Consider the following 16,607-nt stretch of genomic DNA (forward strand, 5'->3'; position numbering starts at 1 on the left):
GATTTACATTGTGAATGTACTAAACAAAACTTAATTGCTGGAGGAGTAATTTAACAGACTACTGTTACGTATAAATAAACTTCAATAAACTCAAACCAATTAAAACTGGTTTATTAACCCACTGACTCTAGAGCCACCCATCACTGACGAGTAAAATCGTCCGGCATTAGACAGAGTAAAATCTAGTACCGGCAAGTCAACTCTAACTCCCAGGGTTCAATGGGTTAATGGGCGAAGGAGAAGGACTTAAACCATGAGCACTTGGAGGAAAATTGAAAAGTGAGAAACCAACAAACAGAGTTGCAAGGTTGTCAGAGAGGTTCACAGAGCTTAATAGGTGGCTTAAACTGCTGTATGTTTCATAAAGAGGAGTTGAAAAATGAGGAAAGTACAGTACTGCAAAAAGGTAAGTTGACAGTCTCAACTTGATCCTCGAAACTCGATTCTCGTGTTGTGAAGTTAGAGACATTCAAGTTTTGAGATGCGAGAATTGAGGCAAGAGAATCAAGAGTTGAGAGTCGCGAAAGATGAACTTTGGAACTCGCATAAGCTTGAAAAAGAACTTGAGAAAGCAATTTATGTCTCAAAGAAATGAACAATAGAGCCTTTGTATGCAATATCCATGTTGACTCTAAGCAGGCTTTCAATGTTCTCGGCTGGACAGAAAAATATTATCTTCATTATATATCCTTCTGCATGTAGAATATTTAAAAACGTTGCGATCTTATTTGCCATATTTACTTTTTCTGAAAAAAATACATGAGTTTCCGATGCATTCCATCTGGGCACCACAAACTAGCGAAATGACCACAGACACGTAAATTATTTATCAGAGTAATAAGGAGCCCTGAAAGTACTGTATGATAATTATCTGCTAAATAAATGCATGATGATTTTTGCTTGGAACTAGCTTAACTTTTGATGCCCTTGGAACTGGGCAAATTAAGACATGACTGGTAGTTATACTGTGTAAACAAACAAATAAGCATTAAGAAGGAAACAAACCCACCTGAATACATTGATGGTTTTGGCAGAAGGTGGATCACCTGATGTGTCTGTATCAATATCTGCAAAATATTCCTCATAGATATCCAATGCATTGTTTTGTTTGATGCAGTGTTCCATGGTCTAATCAGGGAAGAAGAATAAAAAGAACCAAACAAAAAAGTTTTGGTCAGCGTATTCACATTTAAAGTTTATTATTATTTGAATAAACTGTCATGAAATCTTGCAACATTGCTTTTCACGGCAGACAAAATGAGTGTGAAACAACTAAGGCCACCACTGAAGAATGATCATGATGATGATGCTGTTTGCATTTATTGGTTGTCAATGACCAACAAATACATCAATAAAACTAGAATTGGTCAAAAAATGTTCCTTCCAAACCCTCACTGATTAAGTGTCAAGTGCACCTAAGTTTAAGTTCACATTCCTGACAGAGAGTACACTTACATTTCCAAGTTGCTGAATGGTATTCATGTAGATCTCATCCTTTTCCACCTTTTTCCTGTATCTGATGGTTTGTTCAACTTCAGCAGGATTTACATCCTTTGGCCATCCTCCCTCAATGTGGTTTATACCCCGACTCTCTGTTTCAAACCTCTCTGTATTCACCTAAAGCAGAGTGCAAGTGAAAGCAAGTGTTATAGGTACATAAAGATGATTTGTAGCTCTCAAGAAAGGAACTTAGTAACTGGTTTCTTTTTATTAGGGACTAAAGACATAGTAGCGAATATGTTACGATCACAGCCCGTTCTGTACTAAAGGTTCATCAGAATTCATTATAATTATCCTTAACGCCTGCGTCACCAGTGGAGGGTAGGTGCCCAGGAAGCCTGGGGGCTGAAACCGAAGTCACATCCCCAAGGCGCTAGAACACCCGACTGGCCTGCCCAACCCGCAACCAAGCCACGAGCCCCCTGCGCCAGGCCCCCCTAAGGCACCCGTCACACTTGAGCCAGATAGCTCAGTGGAAACGAAAATAAATAAATAAATAAAGAAAGAAAGAAAATACAAAAAAAAAAGAACACAAAAAAAAAAGAATACAAAAAAAAAAGAACACAAAAAAAAAAGGAATACAAAAAAAAAAGAACAGCACACACACACACACAAAAAAAAAGGGGGGGATAGGGAGGGAACGCCGAGAACCACTAAACTCCTGATCCGACTCACAACGCCACGCCAACAGAGCAACAAACACGCTGCAAGCACATTGGACAACAACGCATGCACTAAGCAGGAATACCGCTGAACCATGTCAGCCCCAGGGCTCCCACAACCTGAAGAGTGCTGCAAACACTACAAAAACGCATAAAAAACGCTAACAAACGCCTGCAAGGCGCTACTGACCGGACTAGCTCCCGGTCGTGAACCATGTAACTATAACAAACGCTACAGAACGCACCAAAACGCTGAACAACGCTACCAGACGGCCAAGACACTAACAACCGCCTGCAAAACACTACTGACCAGACTAGCTCCTGGTCGTTAACTATGTTAAATTTCATTTAACTATATAAAACCTCTGTTTAGTCTGTTAAGTTTCACTCCCCTGGGAGCGAGGCTTAACAGACTCTAACGCCAGAAGATTTTAGTCATGAACTGGGGGTGTCCTAGCTAGGACACCTGAGGAGTGAATCAGTTAACTGTCAGATGATCATCATCACCTTCCAAAGTCATTGTCCTTTTTGTGTTTTATTCTTCCAAATACTGAATGGATGTACATTTAAAATGATTAAATTAAAAACTTTAAACTAGGGAAAATTTGGATGACGACATGTTCATTTAATACTGTAGTGTTTCCTTGTGAATTTATCATAAGGGTCTTTAAAGATCTAAAATCATCGTGAGTACAGGGGCCCATTTCTCGAAAGTCCCGAAAACGTTTCGGGCTTGAAAAGCCATTTGTGAAACTGCCAAAAGTTTGTTTTCGAAAGCCGATCTTTTAACATGTTTTCAAGACAACTAAAAGAAACATGTCTGTGAAGTTTGACGAAGTAAATGCTCTCCGTTTTTGAGTTACAAAGGGAACTGTGACAACCGAAAATGGCCGTGAAGTTTCGGGACTTTTGAGAAACGGCCCCCAGGGTATCTTCATTGTTAACAAGCTGATCCTGACAACTTGTGAGTAAAAAGCTTGGGAAAAACAAATGTTGTCACACTGCCGAAAGACGGTAATAATATTGCAGCAAATAAAGAACCTCAAGCTGAGAAAGAAGCTGGGAAAAACCTAGCCTGCATATGAAAAGGGGAGGAAAAGAGGGAGGCAGAGCAAGGGAGGAGGTAAGGGGAGACTTGATCTCCTCTTCACAGTCCCCTTCCATTTCAGTACTCGCTCTACCTCTCTCTTTTCCTCCCCTTTCCCAGGCTAGGAAAAAACAGGATCAAATGGGGGCGCAAACTCATGGATATGCAATGAAGCTCTTGACACCGCTCTATCACTGAGCTAATACCTGGGAGCTGGTCAATAACAATAATATTACATTATAATTACTAGGTTGCCAAACCCAGTCGGAAAATAGGTAGATTTCCGGTTTTTTTTTTTTAGTATTTTTTTCCGTGTCGGTAAAAGTCTTCCCTGTCACTCCCCTAGTAAGTGGTGTCTTTGTGCATAGAGCCTTCTGCGCCTATTTTCTTAGGATCGGGAGGGTAGTGGAACTGCGTAGATTTCCCTGGTGGACACAGTAGAATCATTAACTTAGCCTGCAATGGCGTCGAAAGTCATGTAACGCGAATGGCGTTTTAGTGGATCCTTAAACCAAATATACCCTTATGGAGCTCAATAATGGAAAGTCAGTTGGATAAACTAGTCAGGAATCTCAAAAGCGACGAGTAATGGACTTCGACAACAATCTATCGCCCGTCGAGACAAAATCAAAGTGAGCTGTATTTACCTGAAGTACATGATAATTTGACACGATTGAGTTTCTTGTCTTCACGCACGCAATGAAATAGGAAGAGGTTTTCGCCTCTAAGAGCAAATACGTTGTTTGTTTCAATAAAATTTTCGCTGTGGTATTTGTGAATTATAATATCATGTTGTGTATTGAATTTTCGAGCTTAAGGTTCAAATGTGATATGGGAGAAGTTTTTTAGTATTGCTCAGTAAGCAGGAAGGGTTCACAGGCCTGTTGGAAGCGTGCTTGAGTTTCAACAAAATGAGTCCCAAAATCAGTGAAAAATTGTGACGCAGATGAATAATAAAGTAGCTGCTATTTCCAAAATGATGGAATTACCTGGTGATAAATAACGTTGTACGCGTCTTGGAGAGTAAATTTTGACTTTGCATAAACAAGAGTTGGGCGATTGTGATCTTTGTTTTGACTTCGCTCATTTCATTGTCAAACTTTATAACGCCTGACAGAAAAAGAAACTTTCAAAAACCCGGTATCTTGCCATCATTTGACACAGATACTTCACTGTTTGGCGAGTAAACTTGCCGCGGTAACTTAATCACGGCGTCCGCTGAATTCCGGCAGGTCACTTTCGATTTTGCGATTTATTTGAACGTAGCAAAAATCTCCCAAAATGTTTGTCGCTGATCGTAACTTTTTATATTCTATATTCACGGTTCAAAATTAATGTTGTTTTCATGTCGTAAATATTTTATTCTCGATCGACCGTCCCAGAAACTTCGTTCTGCTCTTTCTAAAAACTGTGTATCAATAGTAATTTGCTTTTGCATCAATATTTGTTTTGCATAAAGCAAGCTAACAAAATCTGTACCTTGCTGAGTTCGCATTTGTTAGCGTTAATAGTATTTTCGGTCAGATGCTTCTGTTTTATTAGCCTGCGCTCGCAGACGTATTTCCGGTTGTCGCTTCTCTCCGCCCTGGGCGTGGTGAAAAGAAGTTGTGAGGGAACTTGAAAATTATCAACATGTCAGCCCAGAAGCCAATGTTTCTCGCTTCTCTTTTATTTGTTATTCTTTGGAGACTGGAATGCTGTATTTCAATACCACACAATTCAGTGCCTTCTGATTTTCTGTAACATGTACCACAGGCAACCCAGTGTATGCTTCACGGAATCATCTCGTTATTATTATTGTGAGTTCTTTCTGAAAAGTGAAGGTGAGGTGAACGTATGACAGAAATTTAAGAGAGTCACAGTGATGACAGCTGTAGATAGTGATAATCATTTTCTTGGAAAAAGATCATATGTAATGGCTCAAACAAAATTATTTTCATGAGGAACTTAAACTTAGGTCTCTTCTATAACTGTAATGACCTTAGAAGATGAGAAGGTCGACAACAGTCCAAGGCAACCCAAAGGCACCGTTTTCATTTGCTTCTACCGTATATCACAGCAGGGGTGGGTGCTACTCCTCTCCCATTGCATGCACAACTTGTCTCCAGTTATACTGGTTACGAGGTGTCATTACAGTGAAGTTAAAGGAATGTTACATCCTCTTTGAGTAGATCAGGTCTATAAGCTTTGATTTGTACCTCATGCTCTGACATTTCTTGGACACACTGAATACCAGTGTCACATGGATTCTTCTCAATGTAATCCTGAAGCAGTTTTTCATCTGGAGCGATATCTACATGGAGCTCGGCTTGGCGGTCTGAGAAATTACACTGGCGACCAAATTCACTCCTTTTCTTTGTGTACACATACACAATCTCCATTTTGTATTTTTGTGTGTGAAGAAAAAACCTGCAGAAAGAAGCTTTTGTTTGGTATTATACTCAATTTCAAAAAGTACCTACATATAATATAATTTTATTGGGAAACTTACAAACTAACTCATCTTCTTTTTGAACAAAAATGTTCTCGAAATCGAGTTCAACGCGAAAGGGTCTTGAACCATAAATTAAAATCAGGGATCAACAACAGAATCTTAACGTCGCTTCATGCAATTGCCTACGTCTCAGGCAGGACTTAAGCAAGTTAACTTTTATCTTGGATTTCTTTATTTTTTACCAAAATACGGTCTACTTTCGATTCAGCGAAGGGCAAAGTGTTCAGAATAGATTATCGTAATGAACATACCTTCAATCTGCGGGGAACATGAATAACCAAGAAAGACAAAAACAATCCAATATGGCCGAACTTGTTGACGTCTTCTCACCAGGCAACGCAAGCAGGCCTGGTTACGATTTTGACCTGGCTACAAAGTCGCATAGAGATTTTTTTAAACCGGCATTTGCTGATTCAAATGCAAACCGCACTAAATTTTGGCGTAGTTTTGTTAAATATATCCACAAAATACTGTCGATGGATTGGTCCTAAGGTCCATCCATCTTCTATTTCTTATTCTCGTTGGTCTGGTACCGGACAAAGCGTAGAAGAAGTTGTAAAATGGATGGGAAAACATGCCCCTGTGTTTGCTGTTAATGGAGGAAACATCACTGTTTTACACGAACCAGATCAGTTCTATACCTCTCTCAAGGTACCATAGCTTCGTTTTTTTTAATATATCAATTGTAATTTTTTAACACGTTTGATTTGTTTTGGCTTAGGATAATGTCAGTAAAGCTAAAGAAAGGATTGTTTTGGCTTCACTTTATCTTGGTACAGGAACCAAGGAGCAACAACTTGTAAGTAAGCTGAAATGCATGGTTTTGCGTGTTTTTACTTAATTTGCCATATTATTTTGATGGACGGATCAACCAAGAAGTCAGCAATATTAATAATGCACTAGTCATTTGTTTCCCCCACCCCTTGACCCCCGGGGATGGGTAGGGAAATTACATTTGAATGGTTGTAAAGTAGGTGTATTTCCACTGGGGACTAGAGCAGACAAACACACGTAATTCCCCCACCCCTCTGTTCCTAAAAGATGCACCACGAAAACAATAAAACAAAGAAAACCAAGAACAAAACAAAGAAAACCAAAACCAAAAATAAAACAAAGAAAACCAAACCAAACCAAACCAAGAAAGCAATAGGCAAATGATTGAATACATGATTGATGACATAAAAATAGTGCTAAAATGCGATAAATTAAAACCACAAAGCGAAGTCTTACCTTTTTCACTTCTCCTGCCACCATATTGATTTTGCACGTGTGAAAATACTCATTACATTGCTCTTCGTTTCTTTTCAGTCCCAGTGCTCCTAGGTAAGAATTCCCCGATATTTCCCCCTGTATGTCCCCAGAGGGGTAGGGCAGAGGAATGAAAATCTTGTAATTTCCCTACCCCCTAGAGGCGTAATTGTGGCGTAATCTCACATAATTGCCCTAGTAATTTCCCCATATGTCCCCACTATCCCCGGGGGTCGGGGGGTGGGGGAAACAAATGACTAGTGCATAAGTCAATTATACATAATCAATGATTGATTATTGTTTGAGGAACACATATCAGTTAGAAAGTCAATCAATCAATAATAATAATAATCATCATCATCATCATCACTTCATTGAAGTCTCAAGGTTATTTAGCCGAGAAAGAGTGCTCTACTAATTGGGGAGACTACAAAGCAACTGAAATCAGAACAAATGAAATCAAATGATGGTTTTTGAGGAGAGGGGAAAACCGGAGTACCCAGAGAAAAACCTCTCAGAGCAGAGTAGAGAACCAACAAACTCAACCCATATACATGTATTGCATCAAATCCAGGAATCAATCCTGGGGCGGCCACGTTGGTGGAAGGTGAGTGCTTTCACCACTGCACCAGCCGGGCTCCCTGCTGCAGCTCCCCACTCCATCCCATGAATCAATCAGTCAAACTAAATCAATCAAGACAAGGATCAGTTGTGTTTCAAAAAGAATGCGAGTAGGTGGCACCACAAGTGGTGAAGGGCTTGCGCCTCTAGAGGGTTCCATGAGTCTGCTCGTCCAGAATTTCTTTTTTTTAAATTTGGGCCTCCCTTGAACAAAACTTGGCTGACCAAGGTTCGTGTGCTGTGGTGCATGTTTGTCATTTGTTATCATAAAATTTGGGGTAATTTCTCAATCAGAGTAGGCAGCTGATTCAGGTGAAGTACATATGGCAGGTGATTTTCCTTAGCCTTCAGCTCTTATTTTACAACAGAAGATTTTTTCATTACAGGTTGACGGCATTCATGAAGCTGTAAAGCAATCTGCAGCAGCAAATGAGTCTTTGAATGTTGAGATCCTTTTGGAGTACACCCGTGGATCCAGAGGTGAACAGAACTCACGCACAATGCTGCTTCCACTTCTTCAAAACTTCACTGATACTGTTAAAGTTTCATTGTATCATTCTCCAAGCTTGAGAGGACTCCTGAAGCATCTTCTTCCTGAGCGCTTCAACGAGACAGTGGCTCTGACACACTTGAAAGTCTACCTGACAGACACGACCTTGATTATGAGTGGGTGGGTAATAATAAAAGTATCTAAAACATTTGTTGAAAGTTTTGCAAGAAAACAAAACCAAGTTGCAGTAATTATTGGAGTTTCTCTGTCATTGACTCCGAGCTAATCAGCTGAACTACAACTCAGATAACAATAATCATTGTTACACATGTACATGTATGTTTCAGGTCTAACAATACAGGTTGGTTATCCACTGAGCCTAAGTTGTAGTTCAACTGCTTAGCTCCCTCAATGGCAGAGAAACTCCAATAATTACTGCAACTTGGTTTTGTTTTCTTGCATCGCTTTCAACACAGTCATGTTTTAGATGATTAATTAATTTTATTATCAAATTCTGAAGTAATGGCATAATTGTGACATTTTGTGTGATTTTAGATTCCTCCAATGCTTTGTTTTGGCTTTTGTTTTGCTAAGGATTCACTTGAAAAGGAATATTTTGCATGATTTATTTCAAACTTGTGTATTGGGAAATCATAAGATCTTTTAATTCTAATACTGTACTTCAGCATTCTGTTGTATCCTACATTTCAAGGCCTTGCCTCTACATTGAACTCATTTATTTAACATGAACAAATGAATAGTCTTTAGGGTAAAAGTAATAATTTTACTTTCCAGGAGGAGGAATATCTATTGGTACTATTTTTTTTATGTTTCCATTTGTTTTTGGTAGGGCAAATTTGAGTTCTGATTACTTCACCAATCGGCAAGACCGCTACATTGAAATAAAGAATTGTGCACCCCTGGCAGACTACTTTCATGGACTCGTTTCGACTGTGAGATCATTCTCTTTTCAGCTTCAACCAGACAACTCCACAATATTAAGCAAAACTTTTCCTTTTCATCCAACACAAGGATTTGATGATGGCGAAAAGTTCAAGGTCGAGGCAGGAAAGATGTTATTGACATATTTGTCACAGCAAAAAGAAAAAAACTCTTTGAGAAATATAGAGTGCACAGCAAAGGGTGATTTTGACACATGGATAGTGCCACTAGTTCAAATGTTTCCTTTTGGAATTCGTCAGGATGAGTTTGTCACGTCAGAGTTACTAAAGAGTGCAAGTGATGGCAGTGTGATGTGCTTGGCATCTGGTTATTTTAATCTGACAAGAAAATATATTGACAACATATTAAAGTCATCTGCTAAGTGTGAAATACTTACAGCACACCCAACTGTCAATGGTTTCTATGAAGCAAAAGGAGTAGCTGGTAGGCCTGTGAATTTTTCTGATTGACATACATTGTAAGTTGAGGTTGGATAAGCAGTGTTCTTACAGAGGACTGGCTGTTTCCTGTGGTGAAGCAATGTATTTTTTATGTGCACCAATCTTCCTAGGATGAAACTGCTGTTGGGAAAGTTGTGTTGATATTCCAAGTGGAAGTGATCATCAGAAGCTTGAAAAAATCCAGACTGGACTGAAACCCATGACCAAGCTACATGTATTGTGCTGCACTAACTCTACTTTCTGCACCGTCAAGCGATCTCGCCCCAGTTGTTCAAAAGGTGGATAACACTATCCACCAGATAAATCACTATCTGCTGTATAGCACAAGTGGTTTCACTATGACTTATGTATCCACTGGTTAGTAATTTATCTGGAGAAAGCACCATCCATTGTTTGAATATCTGGGGCCTGGGAGCTGTAATAGGTGAATAATTATGTGATAGAGCTATGGGTTATAAGATGAACTTGCAAGTGACCATGTCCGAGATGGCTCGATAGCTGGGATGGTGGAGCAAGTTCAACGCAATTGCATGGTCCTGAATTTGAGTTTCGTTCAAGCCTGGATTTTTTTCATTCCTTTTTACAACTGCTCTAGTGTTTTGAAACTGGTGGTGAAACTTTGGCTAGTTTACCTGGGATAATAAAGTAAATTAAAAGGAAATTTAAAGTAGATATGGCCCAAACAGTTTCCTTGAAAGGGACCTTGCTCAGAGGTCCAGTATTTAACTTAATAAATGGAATAAATATACTAGACCTCTGCGCAACTCTGTTTAAGGTGACTCCCAAGTAATTGAACTTATAGATAAATTTCCGATGAAACTTTTACATTGTTGTAAAATGTCAAGGAGACGATAAAAATGTAATAAAAAAGGGGGGTCACCATGCTTGTTTCCATGGTATGATGCTGACGAATATGGCTATTTGAGCTACTTTGACAATTGCTGCGCACCCTCAGTGTTGGACAAATTTTGCTCGATTTTATAAATGTAATCCAATGTATAATGCAGAGCCTGGTGTCATTCTCTGGTTAATTCAAGTACGTTCCTGAAAAATGTAATTTGAATGCGCTTGTGAGTACTCAACACTCCAAAATAGATTCAACTTTGGTGTGGGCTGTTCAATGAAATTGCCAAAAAACTGGCCGTAGATTTTTGCTGATTTTTTCACTACTCCATGAAGGCATCGATCTCAGCAAATACATGTATATGAAATAAAAAATGGAAGTCACTGTACTTGTTGAGGAGAAATAGCCATTCCTTGACAGATTAGGCTTGTCATCAACGGAAAACCGCCATTTTATCAATTTGTCCGCGCTACTGCACGCGCCAACAATGCAAGAAATTTCGCAATAGGGTTGCACAATGCAAAACCAGGGAATCACCTTAATACGTTGTGGTTCAATTTTTTTCTTGGTTTAAATTTTTTCAAACCAGTCCAATTTGGATTTTCTTTGTTCCATATTCATTATCATAATCGGAAACAAAGGAAAATCCTAATTGAACTACAATGTTGTTTGAAAAATTTTAAAGCACAACCCATATATGCACCAGTCAGCCTCTACCTTACTAATCTTGTATATTTTTCTTTGTCTACAGGGGGAATACCTCATGCCTACACACTACTTTTGCATGATTTCTTCAAACTCATCCTCAAACGCAAGCAAGCACATCGTATCACTGTATATGAATACGTACGCCGTCACTGGACCTTTCATGCCAAGGGGCTCTGGTATTACCTTGCAAATAATCCATTGCCCAATTTGACTCTGATAGGCTCTCCTAATTTTGGACATCGATCTGTTTACCGTGACTTGGAAGCACAGGTTGCCATAATTACAAACAATTGTGACCTCAGGAAAGCCCTTCATGAGGAGCAATCAAGGCTTTGTAGAAATGCAAAGAGTGTAACCAGTGAGACTTTTGCATTGACTGAACGTAAAATGCCATTTTGGGTATATTGTATTACGAGATTAATAAAGAATTTCCTTTGACAAAGTGTGAATTTGTAGGTGAATGAATAAAAATAGTAAAATACATGTTGCTCATGTTGCTCTTATTTGAAGTTGTTGTGCCTCAAAAGGCCATGTTGATTGATGGGACTGCACCAGGGATGAGGATACTCCCTAATATGGGCTATAATTATAGGTATCTATGGCACCAAAGAGTATGGTTTTTTAGTGGTTTTGGTATGAAATAAACTATCGATTTTGCCCATTTTGGTCTGACAAAGGGTATGGTCTGTGCGCTCAAGTCATGAATTGGATATGTTTCTTAGAAGAAGCTACATGTAGTTCTTCATCATTAGGCATAAAGACTAAACAAAAGCCGTGCTCAAATTACTGTACGCCAACCATGTATGGTTGGTTTAATATGTATTTCCCCGTTAATCTGTCACGTGGTCTTCTGCAGGGCCCGGTTGTTCAAAAGCCGATTAACGCTAATCCCAGATTAAAAATTAACCAAGAAGTTTATTTCTCTATTCCCAAATGCTGTTCAACGCTGATATTCGGCAAACCTTTACATCGGAGGAAGTCAATCTTGAAAAACGAATAAGCAAAAGAAAGTTTCACCCAAAAGTGGAAAACGTGAAACAAAGTTTACGCTAATCCTGGATTAAGTTAATCGGCTTTCGAACAACCCGGTCCTGTGGTTTAGCCTAGATACTTCATGTATCCCCTATCATAATGTATTTAAATTACAACACATTCCTGCGAGTACCACATATATACCCATGAAGTACTTACCGTGGTTCAGTGGTCATTGCGATTGCCGCTGAAGGAACAGATACCAAGTTCCCGGCAAAGATCTCATGTTTATACCCACCACGAGTCCCCAACTACGTAAGACACGCTATATTATTTAATTTCCCAATATTCAGTCATCCATATACCTTCATCTATATCTATCTACCTCCATTTATAAAAAAATTATCATCATCCGTATTAATATACATTCACTCCTGGTCATTTACCATCATTTACCGTCAATCATATTCATTCATGTACCTTCAATCATCTTCATTTACCCTCATCTACCTTCATCTACCTTCAATCACGTTCATTTACCCGTCATTTACCTTCATTTGGGTTCATTTACCGTCAGCTACATTCATTTACTTTCATCTACCTTCAATCATCAGAATCATGTTCATTTACGTTAATATACCTTCATTCACTTCCAACTACCTTCATTCAGGTTAAATTACCTTCATCTACATTCATTCACGTTTATTAGCCTTCATTTACAATCATATACCTTGATTCACCTTGATTCACGCTTATCTACCTTTCTCTAACTTCATTTACCTTCATCGATCTACCTTCATATTCCTTCATTCACATTCATCTACTTTCATCTACCTTTATTCATTGACATCAACCAGCATTCACATTCATCTACCTTCATTCACATTCATTTGCCTTAATATACCGTCATATACATGCATAAACTTTATTTCATCTCGAATTTCAGAATAACTACTGGAGCTAATGTCTTCAAAACATTACATTTGCAGCTAAAATACATAGCATATGATACATACTAAATACATAATATTTAAGGATATATTCATTAAAAGAAAAGCCGCTGTTCAAAACGCGGCCCTGGATTCTCTTTTAAAACCAGTTAACTCATAGGTACGGATAAAATCAGGTAGCGCATTCCGCAACTTAGCTGATACGTAAGAAAAAAGAGAACTAAGACCATAACTGGTTGTTCCAGGTTTATTGAGGGACAGAATGTAATTTCCGTGAAGATCATGCATAAGAAGGGGACGGGAGAGAAAACGTATTTTTCACATAAGCAGAAAAATCCTTTTTTTAAAAAAAAAAAAAAAACAACAAAAACAAAAAAAAACATACTTTTATCAAGTTTAGGCGTCCCAGTCTGCATGAAACCATCTCTCGCCTCTTTCTGAGACAAGACCAGACACGCACGGTTCTTACGTTACGTTTATGCCTAAAAAATCAACTGAAATGTCAATTGCTGGTTAAAAAAACAAAAAACAAAAACCAGGATGTTAATTTTTTTTGGAAGGCTAGGAATCGAAGAGCCAGAACATTTGCGCATGCGCTGACGGAATGTTTGAACAAGAGAGAAAAACGCAGTACCTGCAGACACCGACGCTGGAGCGTCGTACCAAGCGAGTCATCCCGGGATTTCGGCTCGTGCGATCGCTTTTGGACGCAGTTGTCCCTTCGTTGCTTTCTGCTTCCGACCTTGCCTCCCGGTACGGCATTGAGGGAGAGATATGTCGGCCCCTAAACCATATGTGACAAATCCCACGCCTACTCACAGCTCCAAACCGCCCTTGTCAATATATCGTAAGAATTAGATGGCGTATATATTCAAGGGAAAAGTCATTTTATCTGTCATATGGTAAGCACTGGAGTCGCAGATTACAAACTGTGCGCATGCGCCCTGCTAAAGGTAACATGCTTTATTCATCACGAGTTTCCGAATAACTGCAAGAGCTAATATCTTCGAGGCATTACATTTACAGCTAAAATACATAGCATATACAGATGCCTACTAAATACATAATATTTAAAGATATAATAACATTTTTTGGCGATGGCAGATTTACCGTGGTTTTCTCGGGGTTGGGAAGGTAGGGAAAAGAGTTAAAAAGAAAAGCCGCTGTACAAAATGCGGCCCTGAATTCTCTTTTAAAACCAGTAAACTCATAGGTACGGATAAAATCAGGTAGCGCATTCCGCAACTTAGCTGATACGTAAGAAAAAAGAGAACTAAGACCATAACTGGTTGTTCCAGGTTTATTGAGGGACAGAATGTAATTTCCGTGAAGATCATGCATAAGAAGGGGACGGGAGAGAAAACGTATTTTTCATAAAGGCAGAAAAACCCTTTTTTTTAAAAAAAAAAAAACAAAACAACAACAACAACAAAAAAAAACATACTTTTATTAAGTAATACTAGGAAAATTTGAATGCGCTTATTACATAGAGATGTAGAGCTTGACTTTCGTAGTAAGAGGACAGGTAATATGATGCAAATATAAATATCGTTATTCTCTTATTTACAGTATTATACCGTTTCTTTGAAACGAGAATTACAGCGAAATGAAAGCACAACTTTGTCGCGAATTTTCTACGATGAAAACTTGGTCAGAAATCCAAAATCTACAGCACACACCAGGCCTACCCCTGAGTATCTGGCAAGAAATCATTTCCTTTGGCCGCGCTTGAGCCATCCGATGAGGGCCAACAGAGTATTTTACGCGTCCCAGTCTGCATGAAACCATCTCTTACCTCTGTTTTCTTTCAAAGGGTTGCCTTTACCTACATTACCCACATGATGCCAGCCTGGGGGCTTCTGTGGACCAAGATGGCCCAAAAAACCACGGATAAAATGATTACCCTACCAGATTAAGGCGAACTCGCCCGCTTTCTGAATACGAACTAGACATTTGTCTCTTGATGTTCATACCTGAGCCTACATTGACCCAAAACAGCAGATGTTTTAATGCGTTCCTCTTGGAGACTTGTTACGCGGACCCTTACACGGGGGAGCCAAGTTCTGGAGACCGTTTATCGCCGAAAAAAAAAAAGCACTTAGTACTTAAAAGGTTAACAAGCGAGTGATACAAAGAGTGGGGAGTAATAATCATGACCGCCTCTGTGATCGGCTGCAACATGGCATCGTTATGAAAAGTTCCTGCAACATTCATGACAAATTCTGGAACATTACCTTTATGTCTATCACACGCTTGGAATGTTGTAGGAGACAAAGTTAGAAATGTCCTCTCCAATTCTCAGGTCTGTGCGGTGCATCGTTTCTGAGTTGTTTGTCGAATCATTTCCCGCAACTTTGCAGAGTTTTCTATGAAGGATGCATTCCATCTTGTCTGTTACTGTTATATATTGAATATGGCATTGGTTTGTAAAATAGAGCTGTTGTTGGCTTTGTTAGAAGAGGGTCTCAATGGGGTTAACCGTTAGCCGTAACACGTCAAGAAAAGTTAAGCGTGACTTTTTTTCACTTTTAAAAGTGGAATAGGGAGTGTTTCGAAGTATTTAGAGACTTCAGAGCACTCGACACCGTTTTACCTCCTTTACTTTTCTCGTGGACATTCCATCTCGCTAGGCTTGTCTGACAAGACAAAACAAGTCCCAAATAACCCCCAACAAGAGCTGAGGTAAGAGAACGGATCCCCATGCCCCAGCACAGTTTTTAAAAATCTGTTTTTGGTTTCGCAAAGCTATTTTAAGTTCTCGTTCGCAACGTCGAGCATATTTAAAATTTCATTACGTCATTACAACTGGCCAATCAGGTGCCTCTCTAAAAATAGCCGCGTAGCTAAGATTAGATTTTAAAAAACTATCATTGGCCCGTGTATGGGGGATCCTCTCTTGCACCCAGTTGGAGGTCTTGACGAATAAAGCGGTTTTCAATTGAGTGTCGAAAGTAATTAGATAATTACTTTGGTTTATGATTACTTCACTCAGTGATTGATTCAAACTTCTCGCGCCATTTTTTCAACCAATCAGAAGTGAAACCAAAACCAATCGTGGCTCACGCGTGCACATTTTCCCGCGCTTTGTGTCGGCTACGTGTAATTACTTCGAGTTTTGATTGGTTTGCCGGATTGTCTCATTCCTTTTTGATTGGCCAAAGTAATTACTTTGGTTTTGGTTTTACGACACTCGATTGAAACTCGCTCTATGTAAGTCACATTCTGATGACCAATGACTTATTCTTTTCAATGCGTACTAACACCCTACTAACTAACACAGAGAACCCCAAAAAGCAAAACAATGTCTTCATTTTCAAGTGAAGGTAGATGAAGGTAAATGAACGTGAATAAAGGCTGCTGAAGGTATATGAAGGTAACGGAAGGTAGATGAATGTGAATGAAGGAAGATGAAGGTAGATGAAGGTAAATGAAGCGGGTCACGAGATGAAGGTAGATGAACGTGAATTAAGACTAATGAAGGTAGATGAATTTAGATAAAGGCCGATGAAGGTAGATGGAGGTAGATGAAGGTAAATAAACGTGACTGAAGGTATATGAAGGTAAATAAACGTGAATGAAGGTAGATGAACGTGAATAACGGTATATTAACTGAGGCAAATGAATGTAA

General features: G+C 39.1%; 2 protein-coding genes across 2 annotated transcripts in view; one reads left to right on the top strand and one right to left on the bottom strand.

Annotated features, from left to right (window-relative positions):
- The window catches only part of LOC137969588 (dynein intermediate chain 3, ciliary-like), a 19,752-nt gene extending 13,653 nt beyond the window's left edge, over positions 1-6,099 (bottom strand). Inside the window, exons 1-4 of the mRNA XM_068815894.1 lie at positions 5,995-6,099; positions 5,448-5,658; positions 1,456-1,617; positions 1,010-1,128 (exon numbers count right to left, since the gene is read on the bottom strand). Of these exons, the coding sequence (XP_068671995.1) occupies positions 1,010-1,128; positions 1,456-1,617; positions 5,448-5,630 (464 nt within the window). The 5' untranslated portion in view covers positions 5,631-5,658; positions 5,995-6,099. The remainder of the gene's footprint in view (positions 1-1,009; positions 1,129-1,455; positions 1,618-5,447; positions 5,659-5,994) is intronic.
- Positions 6,100-6,122: 23 nt separating this feature from the next.
- Positions 6,123-11,540, top strand: LOC137969589 (CDP-diacylglycerol--glycerol-3-phosphate 3-phosphatidyltransferase, mitochondrial-like). Its single transcript, XM_068815896.1, has 5 exons — positions 6,123-6,394; positions 6,465-6,542; positions 7,999-8,282; positions 8,953-9,488; positions 11,101-11,540. Exons 1-5 carry the CDS (start codon positions 6,161-6,163, stop codon positions 11,493-11,495), a joined length of 1,527 nt encoding a protein of 508 aa, XP_068671997.1. The 5' UTR covers positions 6,123-6,160; the 3' UTR covers positions 11,496-11,540.
- Positions 11,541-16,607: the final 5,067 nt, after the last annotated feature.

This window comes from Montipora foliosa, chromosome 9 (genome assembly GCF_036669935.1).
Source record: "Montipora foliosa isolate CH-2021 chromosome 9, ASM3666993v2, whole genome shotgun sequence".
Taxonomy (NCBI): Eukaryota; Metazoa; Cnidaria; class Anthozoa; order Scleractinia; family Acroporidae; genus Montipora; species Montipora foliosa.